Source organism: Microtus pennsylvanicus, chromosome 10, assembly GCF_037038515.1.
Source record: "Microtus pennsylvanicus isolate mMicPen1 chromosome 10, mMicPen1.hap1, whole genome shotgun sequence".
In the NCBI taxonomy this organism is placed as follows: domain Eukaryota; kingdom Metazoa; phylum Chordata; class Mammalia; order Rodentia; family Cricetidae; genus Microtus; species Microtus pennsylvanicus.
The window spans coordinates 58,292,760-58,311,283 of NC_134588.1; the positions used below are offsets into that span (position 1 = coordinate 58,292,760).

At 45.1% G+C, this 18,524-nt stretch overlaps 1 protein-coding gene across 2 annotated transcripts in view; it reads left to right on the forward strand.

Moving 5' to 3' along the window:
* The first annotated feature begins 3,119 nt into the window (after positions 1-3,119).
* Adcy10 (adenylate cyclase 10) overlaps positions 3,120-18,524 on the forward strand; it is a 67,197-nt gene continuing 51,792 nt past the window's right edge. For both annotated transcript variants that reach the window (XM_075987473.1, XM_075987472.1), the window contains exons 1-9: positions 3,120-3,267; positions 3,860-3,964; positions 6,705-6,743; positions 6,899-7,042; positions 9,228-9,433; positions 11,354-11,450; positions 13,792-13,880; positions 16,874-17,065; positions 18,307-18,425. In XM_075987473.1, coding sequence (XP_075843588.1) covers positions 3,120-3,267; positions 3,860-3,964; positions 6,705-6,743; positions 6,899-7,042; positions 9,228-9,433; positions 11,354-11,450; positions 13,792-13,880; positions 16,874-17,065; positions 18,307-18,425 — 1,139 coding nt within the window. The remainder of the gene's footprint in view (positions 3,268-3,859; positions 3,965-6,704; positions 6,744-6,898; positions 7,043-9,227; positions 9,434-11,353; positions 11,451-13,791; positions 13,881-16,873; positions 17,066-18,306; positions 18,426-18,524) is intronic.

Genomic DNA, 18,524 nt, shown 5'->3' on the forward strand with positions numbered 1-18,524 from the left:
GGTATTCATTTTTTTCTATCTTGTCCTCAATTCCTGAGAGTCTCTCTTCCATCTGTTGTGTTCTGTTAGTGAGGCTTGCCTCTGAGTTTTTGTTTAAGATTTTCATTCTCAGATTCCTCTGGGTTTGAGTTTTCTTTATTAATTCTGTTACTACTTTCTGATCTTGACCTGTTTTACTCATTTCCTTCTACTCTTTGTCTGTGTTTTCATAGATTTTTTATTAGATTTCTTTATTTCCTCTTTAAGGACCTCTATCATATTCATAAAGGCTGTTTTAAGGCCTTTTTCTTGTGGTTTCTTCTATATTGGAATATTCAGGGGCTCTGTGGTAGGGCTGCTTGGATCTAGTGCAGACATATTGTCATGTTGGCTATTACTATGTTTTTGTGCTGGTGTATTGGGAAGATTGTAATTCTCGGTGATATCTGATATCTAGTCTGATCTTTGTTGGGTAGGTGTTTTGTCTCTTGGCTTCTGTTTCCCTCTCTGGTTTTTAGGAGAGTGTGGTGGATATGTGTTGCCTGGAAGAAAAATTCTTCGGGGGATCCTGGTAGGTGTGACCTCTGGGGGTCCGTGGTATAATGTGTTTCTAGGTTTTGGGAGCTGTTACTTAGAAATGGGGATGAGCTGGAAGGACTGAGGGGGTCCACAGGAGGGAGGAAAACAGGGTGTTCTGTCAGGATCTGCTTAGTGGCTGGGATGGGGGTAGAGAATAAGGAGAGAGAGACCATAGTAGGTGGTCTATTGTAGAACTGGGGATGGGGGGTGGTGAGCAGGGATTGGATTTGGAGGAAAGCTGGCAGAGGGTGAAGGTTTGAAGCTTGCCTGTCTGCTTCATTGGCCTGCTGCTTCTCTGGCATGCTTCACTTGAGGGTTCCTCAGGGAAATCAATCCTGCTGGAGATGGGGAATGAAATAGGGGATGAGTTGGGGGAAGGAAGGTCAGAGGAGAAAATCTATATGATCCACAGGAGATGGTGGCAGAGAGGGAGAGGAGACCGAAGCAGGTAGTCTGCTACGGGTTGGGAGGGGGCAGGGATGAGACTGGGGGATTAGATTTGGAGGAGAGAGGGTGAGGGGAAGATCCACAGTTAGCTTCCTTGCTTCTCTGCCCTGTGTGGCAGGCAGGTTCCCACGGAATGCCTGCGGGAGACAGGGTCTCTCTCTCTGTAGCCCAGGCTGGCCAGGAACTCATGATGATCCTCCTGCCTCGGTCACTTCTACTCCTAATTCTTGGATTGCAAGCATAGCCCACTACACTCTGCTAGAGATTATTTTTTTAACCTCACTTGAGTCTGAGCATTTGGTGTCCACACCTAAAAGAAGGTCTTAGTCAATACTAACTTTCTTGGCATCAACAGGCAATAAAAGGAAATGTCAACACATCCACTTACAGCTCAAAGCCTTTCTGCCTTCCAACTGTCACTTGTGCCCACACCCACCGCTCTCCCTTTAACCTGATATGTTAGTTTACTTAACCTCGTGCCTATAGATAATAACGTAATAACCCATATCTAAGTATACACCCACAAAAACTCACATCTGTGTTTATTTATTTATTTTATGTGCATTGGTGTTTCGCCTGCGTGTATGTCTGTGTGAAGGTGTCAGATCTTGGAGTTATAGACAGTTGTGAGCTGCCATGTCGTTGCCGGGAATTGAACCTCAGTCCTCTGGAAGAGCAGCCAGTGCTCTTAACCCTCGCCCCCGTTTAATTTTTATAAAGGAGAAGAGATAACAGACCAAAAGAGGATGAAGGACAAGAAACAAAAGGAAATGGAATCTGGTTAGATTGACCAGTGCTGCTGTTCCCCACGCTGTTGCAGAATATTATTTTAACCGGGCAAAGATAAGTTAAATTTGTCTATGCTGCAGGTTCTTCCTTTAATTGTATAAAGGTGTGTTACTTTTGTTTACGTGGCATTTGTTTAATTATGTGGCGATGTTGCATTCGTTTTACCTTGCCTGCCAAGGCACCTGACTGATCTCATAAAGATTGGCTGAGCGGCCAATAGCTAGGCAGGAGAAAGGATAAGCGGGACTGGTGGGTGGAGAGAATAAATAGGAGAAACATGGGCTGGAAAATGAAGAACGAGAGGAGGAGGAGAGAACGGGGGACACGCCAGGGGCAAGAAGCCAGGCAGCCTCCAGCCAGACATAGAGACGCAGTGAAAGTAAGATATACAGAAGTAAGAAAGGTGTAAGTCCCAAGGCAAATGGGAGATAAGAAGAAACAGGTTAATTTAGTTAAAAGAGCTAGCCAGAAATGCGCCTAAGTCAGGCTGAGCATTCAAAACTAGTAAGTCTCTCGGTCGTGATTTGGTTTGTTTGTTTTTTGTTTTTCGAGACAGGGTTTCTCTGTGGTTTTGGAGCCTGTCCTGGAACTAGCTCTGTAGACCAGGCTGGTCTCGAACTCACAGAGATCCGCCTGCCTCTGCCTCCCAAGTGCTGGGATTAAAGGCGTGCGCCACCATCGCCCGGCTGGGTCATGATTTGGGAGCTGGTTGGTGGCCCCAAAAGAAAGGAACTCTGGTACACACTCACCAGTGGATTTTCCCTTTCATGGAAACAGATGCCCCGTTGTTGCCGTCCATAATGCTCTCAGGTTTTTTTTTTAATTTTTATTTTATGCGTATTGGTATTTTGCCATGGGCGTTGGGTCTCCTGGAACCGGGGTTACAGTTGTGTGTTGCCATGTGGGTGCTGGGAATTGAACCTAGAGTCCTCTGGAAGAGCAGTCAGTGCTCTTAACCACTGAGCCATTTTCCTAGAACCCCTACCCCCCACACACACACACCCAGACGCACACACACACACACATGCATTCATTTTTGTGATAGCTGTTCAGGGTTGGGTTGGAAAGTCCATTCTGTGACGGTCTTACTTCTGTATAGAAAAGTGATCCTACAGGCAGAGGCAAGCAGATATCTACGAGTTTGAGACCAGCCTGGTCTTCACAGTAAGTTGCTGGCCAGCTGGTATTGCCATGACTCAGTTATTTAAGTAAGCCATCCACGGGTTGGAACAAAAGCCCCTGGAGAGAAAGAAATAGGAAAGAACAAAAGCATACGTTAGATTTCTTCCTTTCCCAACTTGTGTTTCTAGAAGACTCACTTGGACATGAGTGCTCGAAGGGAGGAATTACAAGACCGGGCTATCGTCAAAATAGCAGCTCACTTACCAGACCTCATCGTCTACGGAGATTTCTCTCCAGAGCGGCCATCAGTGAAGTGTTTCGATGGAGTTCTGATGTTTGTTGATATTTCAGGCAAGTGCCAAAGGAATGCTTGCTTAATCACCCTGTGGGTGAGCAGCAGGCATGCATCAGAAATCACACGCAGCTGGTTGCAGCTGGGACACCGTTTTCAAACCCTTAAGCGGTAGGGCAGCTAGTGCACATGGGAAAGAGAATGACCTCTTCCCCCAGGTGTCTCCCATCTCCCTTCCCCCAGCTTTCAGTCACAGGCATGTCTTTAAAACTCAAGTTCCCCATCTGGGACTTCTGACTCCAGTGTCCCTGCCCCAACTTCGCAGCCTCTTCGCCCAAGTCCCACGCACACCCCTGACAAACTCAGGAGATGATCTACTGTATTTACATCCTCATACAAAACGTGCCTTATTAGAAGAATTTGAAAAATCGGTGGTCTCTAAACCATGGAACAGAACCTTTCTTTCCAACAATATGCCGCTGTCACTGTGTACATGGGGACCTGGGAAGAAGGGATGGCATCCCCTGCCCGCCAGCCTTGGAACTGCTGCCTGGCTAAAGCCTGGCACTCTTAGTGGAGCCCACTCTGGGCCGGCGGAGCCCTCTGCTGGCTCTGCCCCGCTCCCAGGAAGCCAGCTGCAGTTTCTTTCAGGTTTTACTGCGATGACGGAGAAGTTCAGCACAGCAATGTACATGGACCGAGGGGCCGAGCAGCTGGTGGAGATCCTCAACTACTACATCAGTGCAATAGTGGAGAGTAAGTGTCCTCGTGGGGGTTTGCCCGGGAGCATCTCAAGTCCTTGTTTTGTCGGTATATGAATAGTAGAGTATCATGACTGAGAGTTCTTCATCCTCCGCAGGAAATACATGCGCCATGCTTCTGGTGAGTGGTGTTTTGTTTTGTCTTGTCCATTTGACACAAGCTAGAGTCATCTGGGAAGAAGGAACTTCGACTGAGAAAATGCCTCCACCAGGCTGGCCTGTTGGCAAGTCTGCGGCACATTTTCTTGATTAGTAGCTGGCACGAGAGTTCCCAGCCCACTGCGGGTGTTGTTAGCCCTGGGCAGGTGATCCTAAGTTGTATATATTTTTTTAAAAAGCCATCTGGGTGAATCATGGGAACAAGCCAATAAGTAGTACTCCACCATGGTCTCTGTTTCAATTCCTGCCTCCATGTTCCTGCTTGAACTCTTGCCCTGACTTCCCTTCATGATGAACTATAAGATATAAGCTAAAACAAACTCTTTCCTCTCTCAGCCCTTGTGGTCACAGTGTTTATCACAGTAAGGAAAAGCCAACCAGGACAGTCATCAGTACTTTTAACATGATAGATTACCACTAAATGAATGTGGTCAAGCCTCACTAATAAGACTACATGAGGGAAAGTATGTTTTATGTTAAAGACCTGAGTCTACAGCCAAGGCTGGCCTGGAGTTTATTCTACAGCTATGACCTTGAACTCAAGGCAATCAATCCTCTTGCCTCAGATTCCCAATACTGAGAGTATAGGAATAAGCCACTGTAACTAGGCTGATTGTAATATGATTGATAAAAAAAAAAACCCAGAGACAGATACTGGAATTCAACCCGAAGGTCAAAAAAGCAAAGCAGCCAACCACTAGCTATTACCTCTACCTCAGTTCGAAATGACAATCCTGCCTCCAGGAATCCTCAGAATGAGACTGTGAGTAAGAGCTGTCTCCTCCCATCTTATATTCCTCTCCACTACGCAGTTTCTATGGCAAGCTAGTGTGGCTTCCGGAATTAAAGGTGTGTATCACCACTGCCTGGTCTGTAAGGCTGACCAGGGCAGCTGATTTACTCTCTGATCTTCAGTCAAGTTTTATTTATTAAAATACATATGAAATATCACTAGAGTTGATGTTCTTAAAATTATTTTATTTTGCATTTGAGTGCTGTGTCTGCATGTATGTCTGGGCATCACGTGCATGTCTGGTTCCCACAGGCCAGAAGAAGGGGTCAGATTCCCTGGAACTGGAGTTACAGATGCTTGTGAGCATATGAGTGTTGGGATTCAAACCTGGTCCTCTGGAGAAGCAGCCAGAGCTCTTATCCATAGAGATGTCTCTCTAGCCCCAGGCTAATGCTCCCTAAAAGTAGAAACAAAACCTATAACTCTAAGACTTAGGAAACAGACATAGAAGGAACATAATTGTGGGGCTACCTGAGAAAATAGTGACTTCCAGCTATTCTAAGCTATGAGACTTATCTCAAAACCCCCAAATCATACTGGAAGTGTATTTTCTCAGCATGCCACCCAGGCTTGAGGCCCTGAGTTCCATTACCGGAACATGTAGCATGTGTTTTACACACACACACACACACACACACACACACACGACGGGGGAGGAAGAGAGGAGATGATGTGGTGGCTCACATCTGTAATACTAGCACTTGGGAGGCTGAGTCTGGAAAATAGTTACATATTCCAATCCAGTCTAGGCTACATAGTGAAGTTTAGGTAAACCTGCCTTACACAATGGGGCCCAATCACAAATACAAAGAACTGGGGAGGGCTTAGCTGTTAAGAGTGCTTGCTGCTCTAGCAGAAGATTCAGTTCCCATACCCACATTGGGTGGCTCACAACTGCCCGTACCTCCAGGTCCAGGGGATCCAGTGGTCACTTCCGGCCTCTGTAGGTACCTGCATGTGCATGATTGCAGACAGACAGACAGACACAGACACACACACACACAATCTAAATCTCCAAATCACAAATCACAGAAAGGGCATCTAATTTGTTTTTGCATCCCACTTGGCACAGCAGACACTCGGCATTTTGTGGGATACTGTTAAAAGCCAGAGGTGGGCAGGAGTATGGGTGGGGAGGATCCTTTAAGGCCTAACTTGCCTAACATGCTCTGTGTTTCAGCCCCAGCACCAAAAACAAACCAGCAAACACAAATCTCCACTTAGACCATAGTCTAAATTTCTAAAGCAAATGGCAACAAATAGAACCCTCTTCCTTCCTCCCGTTCCTGCGGAGTCTACCAGCCTATGCTCCTTAAAGGCTGGCAAATAGAGTATTCTTATACACCAGCAGAGGGAGGAGGGCCAGTATTCTTAGGTCCTGTGGGGAACTCCCCCCTTCTGTTTCCTCGTCTGTTTGATTTTTATTTTCTAGAGCATGGGCACGGGTTGGCTGTGGCGCTCGCTGGACTGCCGCCAAGGAGGCAGGCTACACAGAAGTCATGACACATCATGCTTTTTAGGAAAAGCGTAGTCTCTGAATTGTTACTCTCACTAACCTGTTTCTACCTTTCTTCTGTTTTCCTCTGAGACAGGGTCTAAGGTTTAGCTATGTAGCCCAGTCTGAGCTCAGACTCACAGTGATCCTTCTGATTCAGCCTCTCCAGTGCTCGGAGGACAGGCGTGTGCCGCCATGCTCCCAAAGCCACTTCTATGTCACCAGTGAGTAATGCCCACTAAAGAGTCAGTTTGACTTAACTTCTTCTTTTCTTTCTTTTTTTTTTAGAAGTGCTGATTTTTGGAGGAGACATCCTAAAATTTGCAGGTACGGAAGCTGACTGAGTCTGGAAGGGTGGGGTAGGAAAACTGAGGTGCCTGCCCTGTCACAAAGGAAGGGACCTCAGGGAGTTGTGGCCAGGGAGTGGGTTGAGACACTGATCTCCAGGGTGGGACTAATGCCCCACAGTGTCTCTCTTAAAGGTGACGCCCTGCTGGCCCTGTGGAGAGTGGAACGGAAGCAACTGAAGAATATCATCACCGTGGTGATCAAGTGCAGCCTGGAGATCCACGGCTTGTTTGAGGCGAAGGAGGCTGAAGAAGGCCTGGATATCCGAGTCAAGATAGGTAAGTATCTGGAACTGGGCGTACGCTTGTAATCCCGACTCTCAGGAGGCTGGAGCAAAAGGATAGCTGAGAGTTTGAGGCTAGCCCAGGTGACATATCAAGAGAACCTCAAAAAAGAAGCAAAAAATAAGTAAGCAGTGGGGAAAGAGCAGACACTATAGCGTTGGGATCGTGTTCCATCATGCTGTGAAGTTAGAGTCGGGCTGACTAGAATGCAAACTTTTGCTCACTCATTAACCACTTAAAAAAACTTGAAGGCTGGAGAGATGGTTCAGAGGTTAAAAGCACTGACTGCTCTTCTAGAGGTCCTGAGTTCAATTCCCGACAACCACATGGTGGCTCAAAAACCATCTCTAAGGAGATCTGGTGCCCTCTTCTGGTGTGTATGAACATAATAAATAAATCTTTTTAAAAAGGATTTTTAATAAAGAATTTGTGATAATAATGCCTATGTAGTAGGCTATTATAAAAGTAAAGTAGACTAGATGAGGTGACATATGTCTATGGTTTTATCACTCAAGACATACAGGAAACTATTGTGAGTTTGAGGCCAGCCTAGACTATATAGGGAACCTTATCTCAAGGCATAAATACTTTTGGGCTTGGGGATATAACATTAAGTAAAATAGAGTGTAGTTTGTCACTATATAAATTCAGCAGTGCCATAGACTGATCATCTGTTACTTCATAAGAATTAATATACAGAGTCTGGAGAAGTGGCTCATAGGTTAAGAACATTGGGGACTCTTGCAGAGGACCCAGGTTCAGTTCCCAGCACTCACATAGCCTCTCACAACCATCTATAACTTCATTTCCAGGGAATCCAATTTCCCCTTCCAATCTCCAACAGCACTAGGCACAGTGTACGTAACAAACATGTAAGCAAAACACTCGAATGAAATAATCTCTTTTTCTAAAGGAATGATAAGCAAACAGAACTTAACAAGTTATACCTGCAGCACAGCTCAGAGTTTATGCTGGGCTGGTTGAAGCAGTCTCCTAATAAGTAACAGCCACATGCAGTTTCATATTTCACATAGATTTTACATGCACAGCTTGCTGGGCGTGGAAGCTCACACCTATAAACTCAGCTTGGGAGGGTGGGGCTGGAGGATTAGTAGATGCCTGAGGCCCAGTCAAGGCTATAGTCACAAACAGATCAGCACAAAGAACAAAGGCGGAAAATAAACTTCAATTACATTAACTCCAATAATTTAAGAGCACTCTGTTACATACTGTGTGTGCACATATAAAAATATATATAATTTTCATATGCATATAATATTTTACAGCATCTGTATTCTCTTATTCAGTTACCCAAACCTTCATTTCTCAACTTGAAAACAGTTAGAGGAAGCCAGGCACGGGAGTTGCAGGCCTTTAATCCCAGAGTTCTCAGGAGGCAGACCAATCTCAGCAAGTTTAAGGACAGCCTGGTCTATATAGTGAAATCCTGTCTCAATGAAAGAGAAAACAATGAGAGAAGCCATTGTTGGATGGACCATCTGGCTTTCAAATACCTATTTCTTTTCTTCACCTTTTAGTTATGGCCTAAAGTTAGACCTAAGGTTTATTTTTCAGTGATAAAATGAAAATTCTCCCCAAACAAAATGATAAAATGAGATCAATCCATGATAAAATGAAAATTCTCTCCAAATTATCGACACTGCTTTCTGTTGCCTTAAATGTAAATTGAAGAAACGGTTAAATAGCTCTGGGGATTGATTAAAAAAAAAAAACCTTTAAGAAGAGTGTTACTGAGCTGGATCTGGTGGTGTATTATTCGTTTAATCCCAGCACTCTAAAGGCAGAGGCAGGTGAATCTCTGAGTTTAAGGCCAGCATGGTCAACAGAGTTAGTTCCAGGTCAGCCAGGGCTATACAGAGAAACCTTGTCTAGAAACCCAATTTCTTCTCTCCCTCCCCCACCCCCGGGCAAAAAAGAAAAAGAAAAAATGTCACCAAAAGGTGAAAATGTGGAGTTATGTTCTTAGCTTTGAAAGAAGGAACATTTGGAACGATTGGGACCTGGAAGAGGCATTCTCTCATCTCTGTAAAAATTTTAAAATGGGATTTTCTTAGTGGTTGTGTGGTCACATCAAGATTCTGATTTTCCCGAGATGCAGTGCTTCTGGGAAGCAACCCAGAACTTGTTGTGCAAACCCATTATTGATTGTCTTTTTCAGGACTGGCTGCTGGCCACATCACCATGCTGGTCTTCGGGGATGAAACACGCAACTACTTTCTGGTGATTGGCCAGGCGGTAGATGACGTGCGCCTTGCACAGAACATGGCCCAGATGAACGATGTTATTCTGTCTCCAAACTGCTGGCAGCTCTGTGACCGGAGCATGATTGAAATTGAGAGGATTCCGGACCAGAGAGCAGTTAAGGTGAGAGTGTGGCGGCTGCCAAGTGTGTGCCGGCGGGCAAACTCAAAGGAGTCTGGGCTAGCCAAAGGACACGTCCTGTGGGAGGAGCCAGGGCTGCTGAGCTCAAGAAGGAAAAGTCCAGTCCGTCTTGTTCCCCACCCCCCATCTGCAACCCGAGGCCACATGGTGACCTAGAGGCAGCAGAGAGTTGTTGTAAGGTCCCGTTCTCATTTGTTTGTGTTTATTGAGACAGGGTCCCCAGTAGCCCAAGCTAACTTTGAAGTCATTACATAGCTAAAGGTGGCCTTAAACTACTGATCCTCCTGTCTCCACCTCTGGGCTGCTGGGATTGCGATGTGTACCCCGGGAATGGTAGTGCTTTTTTTCTCTACCCAACAACCTCCTAGCCCCGGTGGACTGCCAGCCATCGGCCAGATAAACCCCCATCTGTTTTTGCCTGGTGCCACCACATTATTGGACTAAACTTCTGCATTTGGGGAGGTAGGAATACAGAGACTCAAGGATATCCCAGTCCCAGTGCATAACACTACAGAGTTCACGATTTTCCTGGGACCTTTTTAGACTATAACACTTTTCGTTTTTAACACTCATAAGAAAGAAATGGGATGAGAATGGGAAGTCTGCATCCATATTTTGGTGTGTATAATAAGCTCCAACTCTGTATCATACTGCAGAAAGAAAGAAAAGAAGAGAAAGGAAAGAGGAGGGGGAAGGAAAAAAGGGAAGGGGAAAGAGAAGAAAGAAGGGCATATGGTCTTTTCAGGTTTTAGTTTAACTAAAATGTTCAAAAAGAGAAAGAGAAGAAAAATCCTCAGGGTGGAAAAATATAAACAAGTGGCCCTTTGTGTGTGTATACTGACCCTTAAGATCTTAAAAAGTAATTGGAAAATAAAATTTAAACTTTCTTCTGTTCTTTTCTTTTTGAGCTAAAAACTGAATCTAGGACCTAGGGTCTAAGTTTCTATTCAGTATAAGCTATGCTCCTAAGCTTTTAAAATTTTAACAGCTTTTTTTTTTTTTTTTTGCTAGGCAAATACGCTATCTCATTGAGGTACAGACCCAGCTTTTTTATTTTTTTTAAAACAGCATTTCTCTGTAGCATTGGAACCTATCCTAGAGCTCACTCTGTAGACCAGTCTAGCCTGGAACTCAGAGATCTCCTGCCTCTGCCTCCTATGTGCTGGGATTAAAGGGGTACACCACTACAGACCTCCTGGCTCCAGCTTTTTTTTTTTTTTTTTTGTATTTTCATTTTGAGGCAGAGTCTCACTAAGAAGCAAGTAGCCCAGGTTGTCCTTGAACGTCCTTCATAGACAGCACTGGAGATCTTTAGATTTTTGATCTTCTGCCTCAGCATCCCATACCTGGGATCACAGACCTGCACTACTGGCAACTGCAACCTGCCTCAATTCAAAAATTACACTTTACAACCCGTTGGTCAGACGTGGTAACACTCCTATAGCCCTAGCGATGGAGAGCCTTGCCTTACAAATCTGAGTCTAGCTTGAGCTAGTTAGCAAGACCTTATCTCAAACAGCAACAAACAAACCAGTAAACAGGGCACAGGTGTAGCACAGTGGTGGAGTGCAAGGCCCTGGGTTCAATCCCCTTTATTGGGTCTGGCGAGGCTGTCTCACTGGGCAAGCAATAATAATAATAGTGCTATTTATAGGGGCTTTGTGGCTGATACCTGTAATTCTAGCACCCGAGAAGCCAACACATAAGGATGGCCAGAAGTCTTGGGGGCAGCCTGTGGTACATCGTTCATTCTCAGCCACAGAGTGAGACCCTGTCTTAAATATGCCAGTCTCTGTGTGTCACGTCCTAGATATTCAAAAGCACACTGCTCTTCTGGGAAATGCTTTCCCAAGGTCACGCAGCCCTCAGAATAACTGGAATTTTACTGTTTGTTTTATTCAGGTTAGCTTCTTAAAACCACCCCCTACTTTTAACTTTGATGAGTTTTTCACCAAGTGTATGACCTTCATGGATTATTATCCTTCTGGCGACCACAAAAGTAAGTAGCCCCCACGCATAGTCCCTTTGCCTCTGCAGTGGTCAGTAGAGACTTGAGCCAATCTCAGTGGCTCTGTACCAAGTGGGTGCACTCCTTAACACAGCTCTAGCCCTTGCCTTTGACATAAAGGAGATGAACTAACTTCCCCAGAACAGCAGCTCTGAGTACCTAGCCATCTTCCCTTTCTGGGCACCGATTCCCATCTATCTTCTTCCATACGCTATCAAGATAAAATGCCAAAGATCTTTGGCTCCAATTTACCCTCAGAAAGCTCCTAGGTTTCTCTATTTGTGTCACGTATTTATCTGTTCTTTCATTCCCTCGTTTCATTTCCCAATAAATAGGCTTTGGGTATGCTTTGGGGGGTATGTTTACCTACTCTTCTAGCTTTCATTTTAAATTTAATTTTTAAATTTACTTTGGGGGAAGGCAGCATTTCATCACGTACCCTAAACTGGCCTTGAACTCTTATTCCTCCTGCCTCTTCTTCTTGAATTAAACTTGTCTTATTTCTCTGGCATCCAGTTTCTTCCTTCTTCCCTTGTGTCTGAGAATGTGTCACATTCACTATCTACTCCATTGACTAGAGTCTGGTGATCTTTTCATAGGCTTTGTCTTAGGTGGTTGACCACAGGTGGCTGACTTTGGATATTATTGCTATCTGGAAGTTTTAATTTAGTTTCTTTACAGTGCTTTGTGTTCTACCTAACCCCTAAGCTATACTTTCAGCCCCTGCCTTGACTAGGTGGCTAACTTTGGGTTAATCCCCCCCCACAGCCATCTAAAGGATCAAACCTAGGGTGTTGTGCCCGCTAAGCAAGTGCTTTACCACTGAACTCCACGCCATGCCCAAATACTCTTGCTTTTTCTTATTGTTTTGTTTTCTGTCTGGAGTAGCCCAGTCTGGCCTCATACCCTCTAGGTACCAAAGAATGATTTTGAACCGCTGATCCTTTTGCCTCCACCTTCAATTACCAACACATTCCAATGCATATGCCAGACACATTTTAGTGAATTATGAATAAAGGGATGCAAAAACCGATAAACATATAACACAAATAGATATGTAGACACTTAAAGAAGTTCGAGCGCAAGCAGGAGTCAAAGATGCTTTGTATTTTGTCTTACTGGTGTTTGGAAAATGGTAAGTGAGAATCGGTGGTTCCGACAGGAAGATGGCTGGGTGCTTGGAACTGCAGTTCTGGAGAAAGGGAGCAGCAAGCTGCCACACCAGTATGGCTTTGGTTGTTACTGTTCGTTCAGCTTTGTTTTCTTTCTTTCTTTTTTTTGTTTTTTGTTGGTTTGGTTTTTGTTTTTCAAGACAGGGTTTCTCTGTGTAACAGTCCTGGATATCCTGGAACTCCCTTTGTAGACCAGGCTGTCTTTGGTTTCCTTCCCCTTCCTTAAAAGTTGAGGAAATTGGAGTTCTGTCCTTAACTTCCTAGTCTTCTCTATTCAGTTCTCAAACCATTCACGCCAAGCTCCCATTTGACTACAGTGAAGCCCCTAAGAAACCTGCAGTGCAGAATTCAAGATCAAATCCACAAGTAAGAATCATTCTAAGTTACAAAGCATTTTAGTTCAGTCCTGGTACTGAGTCACATTCAACTGAATTTAGAGAAGTCCACAACCTGTAAGAACCCTTGTGTGGATTTCCCTTGACCGTGTGTGTGTGTGTGTGTGTGTGTGTGTGTGTATGTGTGTGTGTGTGTGTGTGTGTATGTGTGTGTGTGTGTGTGTATGTGTGTGTGTGTGTGTGTATGTGTGTGTGTGTATGTGTGTGTGTGTGTATGTGTGTGTGTGTGTATGTGTGTATGTGTGTGTGTGTGTGTGTGTGTATGTGTGTGTGTGTGTGTATGTGTGTGTGTATGTGTGTGTATGTGTGTGTGTGTATGTGTGTGTGTATGTGTGTGTGTGTGTGTGTATGTGTGTATGTGTGTGTGTGTGTGAGTGTGTGTATGTGTGTGTGTGTGTATGTGTGTGTGTGTATGTGTGTGTGTGTGTGTATGTGTGTGTGTGTGTGTGTGTGTGTGTGTGTGTGTGTGTGTGTGTGTGTGGAGTGGCAGGGAGGAGGGGACGCATTTCAAGACAGGATTTCCTCCATGTAGACCTGGCTGTCCTGGCTTAGAACTCACTCTGTAGACAAGACTGGCCTAGAACTCAGAGATCCTGCCTCTGCCTCCCTGTGCTGGGGTTGAAGGCGTGCACCACCACCACTACCAGTACCACCACGACAATTCAGTTTACCTTGGCTATTTTTGATCATCGGTGCCCCAGGGAGTGGGAACAAGAAGACTATCTCTAGCATTGCTGAGCCTGCACTCTCCTTCTGTCCTCTTAGACTTCCTGAGGCTTGCCTGCATGCTGGAGTCTGATCCTGAACTCGAGTTGTCCCTACAAAAGTATGTGATGGAAATCATTTTGAAGCAGGTATTTTCATAGTTCAATGTGTCCAGCTTTGAGGTGTCAGCAATCTCTTTAACAGCAAGAAAGACAAAATTGTGAACAGAACACAGAATCTATTAAAATGGTTCCTAAATAAAAACATATATATATATTTGGCTCAACATGTAGGTCTTATCTCAAAGAGAAGTGACAATGGTTCTGGGACACAGATTCAGGTTGTCCCAAATAATACGTTACAACATGGAAAGTCTTTCATGGACATAGCACAAAAGAGTCATAAATCAAGATGTTTTTCAAATATATTGGTGAGAATATCAGGTAGGCAGATGACAGCAGAGTGTCATAGGTCCCATATTTTCTGATATTGTTCTTAGTTTGACGGTTGCCTAGGAGATCTGTTAAATTAACATATTCCAAGGTTTTCACTTGATAACTGAAAAGATGTTAGGCTACTCAAGATAGGCAATGGATGGCTACTAAGGGGCTATTTATTATGTGCTATCTAAAGATAGACCAGATCTGGATCTGTAGCAGTCCAACTCTCTACAACCATGGAATGCTAATCAATCCGTTAATCTCCCTTGCAGAATCTTTAACTGGATTTTCTGGGAATGTCATTCCACATTCTTCATGTATGGATGACTTCAAAATTTGGTATCCAAATCAGGGTACTATTAAAAGTTAAGGGAGGTGCGTGGTCCAGGGGTAGAGCCTCTGCCTTGCCTGTGTCAAGCTCTGGGTGCCAGCTCTAGCACTGTGTATCACAGAATGAGAAAGGGAAGGAGGGGAGAGAGAGGAGGGACACAGTTAAAGGAGGCTTTGTTCATAAGTACACCATGGCAGCAAAAAGAAAGTTGGGTTACCAGCCGTCCGCGCCTGGTCGTGTGTCTCCAGGTCCTTGGCACCGTACTCAAACTGTAGGCATAAGCACATGCAGATTTACAGTGCAGCAGGGAAACTTTCCAGAGCGAAGTGAAAGTGTGGATCATAACATGCTGCGTGGGAAAAGCAGGCCACATGAGTAAGAGTGCTCTGGCTATTGCCTGGGGCTTCTTTTTATGGGGCTCAGAAGGAGGAGGAGGAGTTTGATTGCTAAGCATTGTGATATGGGTAAGCCTCTATTTTAAGTGTCAGGTTGTTATATCACTGGTACTGCACAGATTTCTTCTCACAACTCCTCTGATTTTAGTCATATGCATGCCCATCTGTGCATAGGCATATGCTAAATAATGGATTCTCCCTGAAGGTTCACTTAAAGGACACAGTTTGCCTGGTTGCACATGCATCTTAAACCAGTGTTGGCCAGATCCAGTCTGGGACGAGCAGCACCCTCACCCTGACCTCTGACATCACTGGCGCACAGCTGACTAGGATATGTCTGAGTTGATCAGTTTTTAAGGGGAGAAAAAGCTTATTGCACTGTTTGGTGTAGAGTTGGGTATGTGTCTTAATTATTGTGGTGGTTTGAAAGGAAATGGCCACCAAAGGTTTGGAGCTATTAGGAGGTGTGGCCTTGTTGGAGTGGGTGTGGTCTTGTTGGAGGAAGTGTGTCACTGTGGAAGCCGGCTTTGAGGTCTCATATATGCTCAAGCCATGCACAGTGAGATAAACCACTTCCTGTTGCCTGTACAAGATGTAGAACTCTCAGCTACCTCTCCAGTGCCATGTCTGCCTTCACGCCACCATATTCCCAGCTGCCATGCTCCTAGTCATGATGATAATGAACTAAACTTCTGAAATGGTAAGCCACCACTTCAATGAATTGTTTTCCTTTATAAGAGTTGCCATGGTCATAGTGTCTCTTCATAGCAATAGTAACTCTAAGATAGTTACTTTTCTACTGCTGCAATAAACACCATGACCAACAGGTTAGATCTATGATGGCAGAGAGGAGGTAGCCGTCAGTAGATGGCTAGAACCCACTCCCAGTGGCACACCTTCTCCAGCAAGGCCATACCTCCTAATCCTTCTTCGCAAACAGTTCCACCAACTAGAAACCAAGTGTTCAAACATGGGTGTCATTCCCATTCAAAACAATATGGTATTCATGTAGCTCCGTGAACTTGGGGTCCTGGCTGCTAACAGGTTGCTAGGTGCAGTGTTTTGAGTGATGAGTGTGTGCAGAGAACAGCCAGGTGAGGGGCTCTGACTGCCAAGTGCATCACTAGAAGTTGATACAGCCCAAACCAAGTGGAGTCCTGGGTTAATAAGCTATTCCCTATGCTTGTCTGCCTTACTTGGACAGTGTTGCCTTATATAACTGAGCAAACCAGAGCTGTTGAAAACATAACAGCAGAAGTAAGTTGCTCATGGCTATCATCCTAGAATTGGGAGGTTGAGGCTTAGAGGATCACAGTGAGTTAGGGTTAGGGCTAAAAGCCTGAGCTTCAGAGAGATGATCTTATAAAAACAAAAACAAAACAAAAAACCAAAGATTTGGTCATAGTGGTCTACACCTATAATCCCAGCACTTGGCAAGTGGAGGCAGGGAGCTGCGTTACTTCTCTGTGCCTCTGCCATCTATCTAGAAAATGGAAGCACTATTGCTGGGGTTTGCGTTTTTATCTGAAAATAGTGGAACAGGATCTTAAAATATTCCAGAAGGCACCAGGAGATCCAAGTACAAGGTTAAATGACATAGAATAATATTCTTCTACTTAACTGGGAAAATCAGAGATCAAAAGGCAATAGTTCTTCCTGTGAAGCCATTTTCTAGCCCGAGGGACTTGGTTGTTAGGCAATGGAGCCGTTGCTGCCGAATTAGCAACTGTGTAAATCTTCACTGATGAGTGGTGTGTTTCTGCATGCATGTTTGCTGGAATCAGTGGAAGAGATCTGGATAATGGGTCCTGTCATCTTCTCATTTTCCCATGGGCTGGCTGTGGATACCTCACAGTGTGACAGCTTCGGTTGCTTCAGTGTCTCAAAAGGCCTTCTTTCCAGTGGTGACGTGGGGTGTGGGCTGGAGTGCTGCTGAAAAGGATACACACCGCAGACAGCTGCCCTCTGCCTTGCAGATCGATGACAAGCAGCTCCGGGGCTATTTATCTGAGCTTCGCCCAGTGACGATAGTTTTTGTGAACCTGATGTTTAAAGAGCAAGACAAAGTGGAAGTCATAGGTTCAGCCATCCAAGCTGCCTGTGTGCACATCACTTCTGTCCTGAAGGTCTTCCGAGGCCAGATCAATAAGGTCTTCATGTTTGACAAGGTAAGTACGAACTACAGAGTAGGAAACCTACCCAGAAGTGTGAGGTAAGCACTTAAGGCCACAAACTTTGGCCAGGTAGAGCACACAAATGATTGGACACTTAACCTAGGATACCAGTCTTTATAACAGCTAATACATGGCCAACATGCCAGGGGCTCTTCTCAACATTTTACCTAGACTAGCTCATTTAAGCCTTGAGATTATTCTGTATTGTTTTTGAGACAGGGTCTTACCATGCAACTCTGACTGCTCGGGAACTTACTATGTAGACCAGACAGGCCTTGAACTCAGACATCTGCCTGCCTCTGTCTTCTGAGTGCCGGGACTAAAAGGGTGTGCCGCAATGCCTCGATACTCTTTTTACAAGATTTTCAAATCACATTTTATACGGGCATATGTATACATGAACATATGTGAACTAAGGTCTGCATGTGGAGGTCAGAGAACAATTTCCAGGTGTTACTCTTCTTCCTCCATGTTGGTCTTCCTCCATGTTGGCCATCTTTTAAAAACATTTTTAAGTTAATTTTTACTTTATGTATATGGGTATTTTTCCTACATGCGTGGTGCCCAGAAAGGTTAGAAGAAAGAGCATCACAGCCGTTGGAACTGGAGTCATAGGTGAGTAAGAGCTATTATGTGGGTGCTGAGAACTGAACCCAGGTCCTCTGTAAGGGCTAAGTTATTGCCCCAAACAAGCACGCACACACACACACACACACACAGACACACACACACACACACGCACGCACACCTCTATGGCCTTTTTAAAAGACAGAGCCTCACTGTGTTCCAGGCTGTCACAGCCCTCGGTATGTAGGCCAGACTTTTCTGGAACTCATAGAGACCTCTCTCCTCTGCCTCCTAGGACTGGGACTGAAGATAGGCATGTCCCAAGTCATCCTGACAGGTTCTGTCCCCAAGCTGGTGCCTTTCCCACCACCACTCTGTTGTGCCTCTCAGACTTGCACATCCCATTCCAAAGCCCAAGGCCTTATCCACAGGGAAAAGCAGACACGACTGCCTACCAATAGCTCAGCAGAAACGATCAATCTCTGGAGCAAAGACAGAAGCTACACCCCTGCTGGCGCCCTGGGAACTCCCCACTTTACCAAGCATAGGACAGACTTGGCAGAAACTGGGACGAAACCTGATTCGGAAAGGGAAGATGGCTGTGACGCTTCCTGGTGAGGCCATCAGCTGGGGCCCACTGATGCTGTGTTGACCACTCTCCCTTACAGGGATGCTCCTTCCTCTGCGTCTTCGGTTTCCCTGGGGAAAAGGCATCTGACGAGATCACTCACGCCTTGGAAAGCGCCGTGGATATATTTGACTTCTGTTCTCAAGTCCACAAGATCCGGTGAGTGTCGACCCCAATCCCATCTGGTATTCTGTTTTAACGGAACAGAGAGGGTGGGGCACAGGAAGCCCGAAAGAAGGGAAAGAGTGAATAACTTGG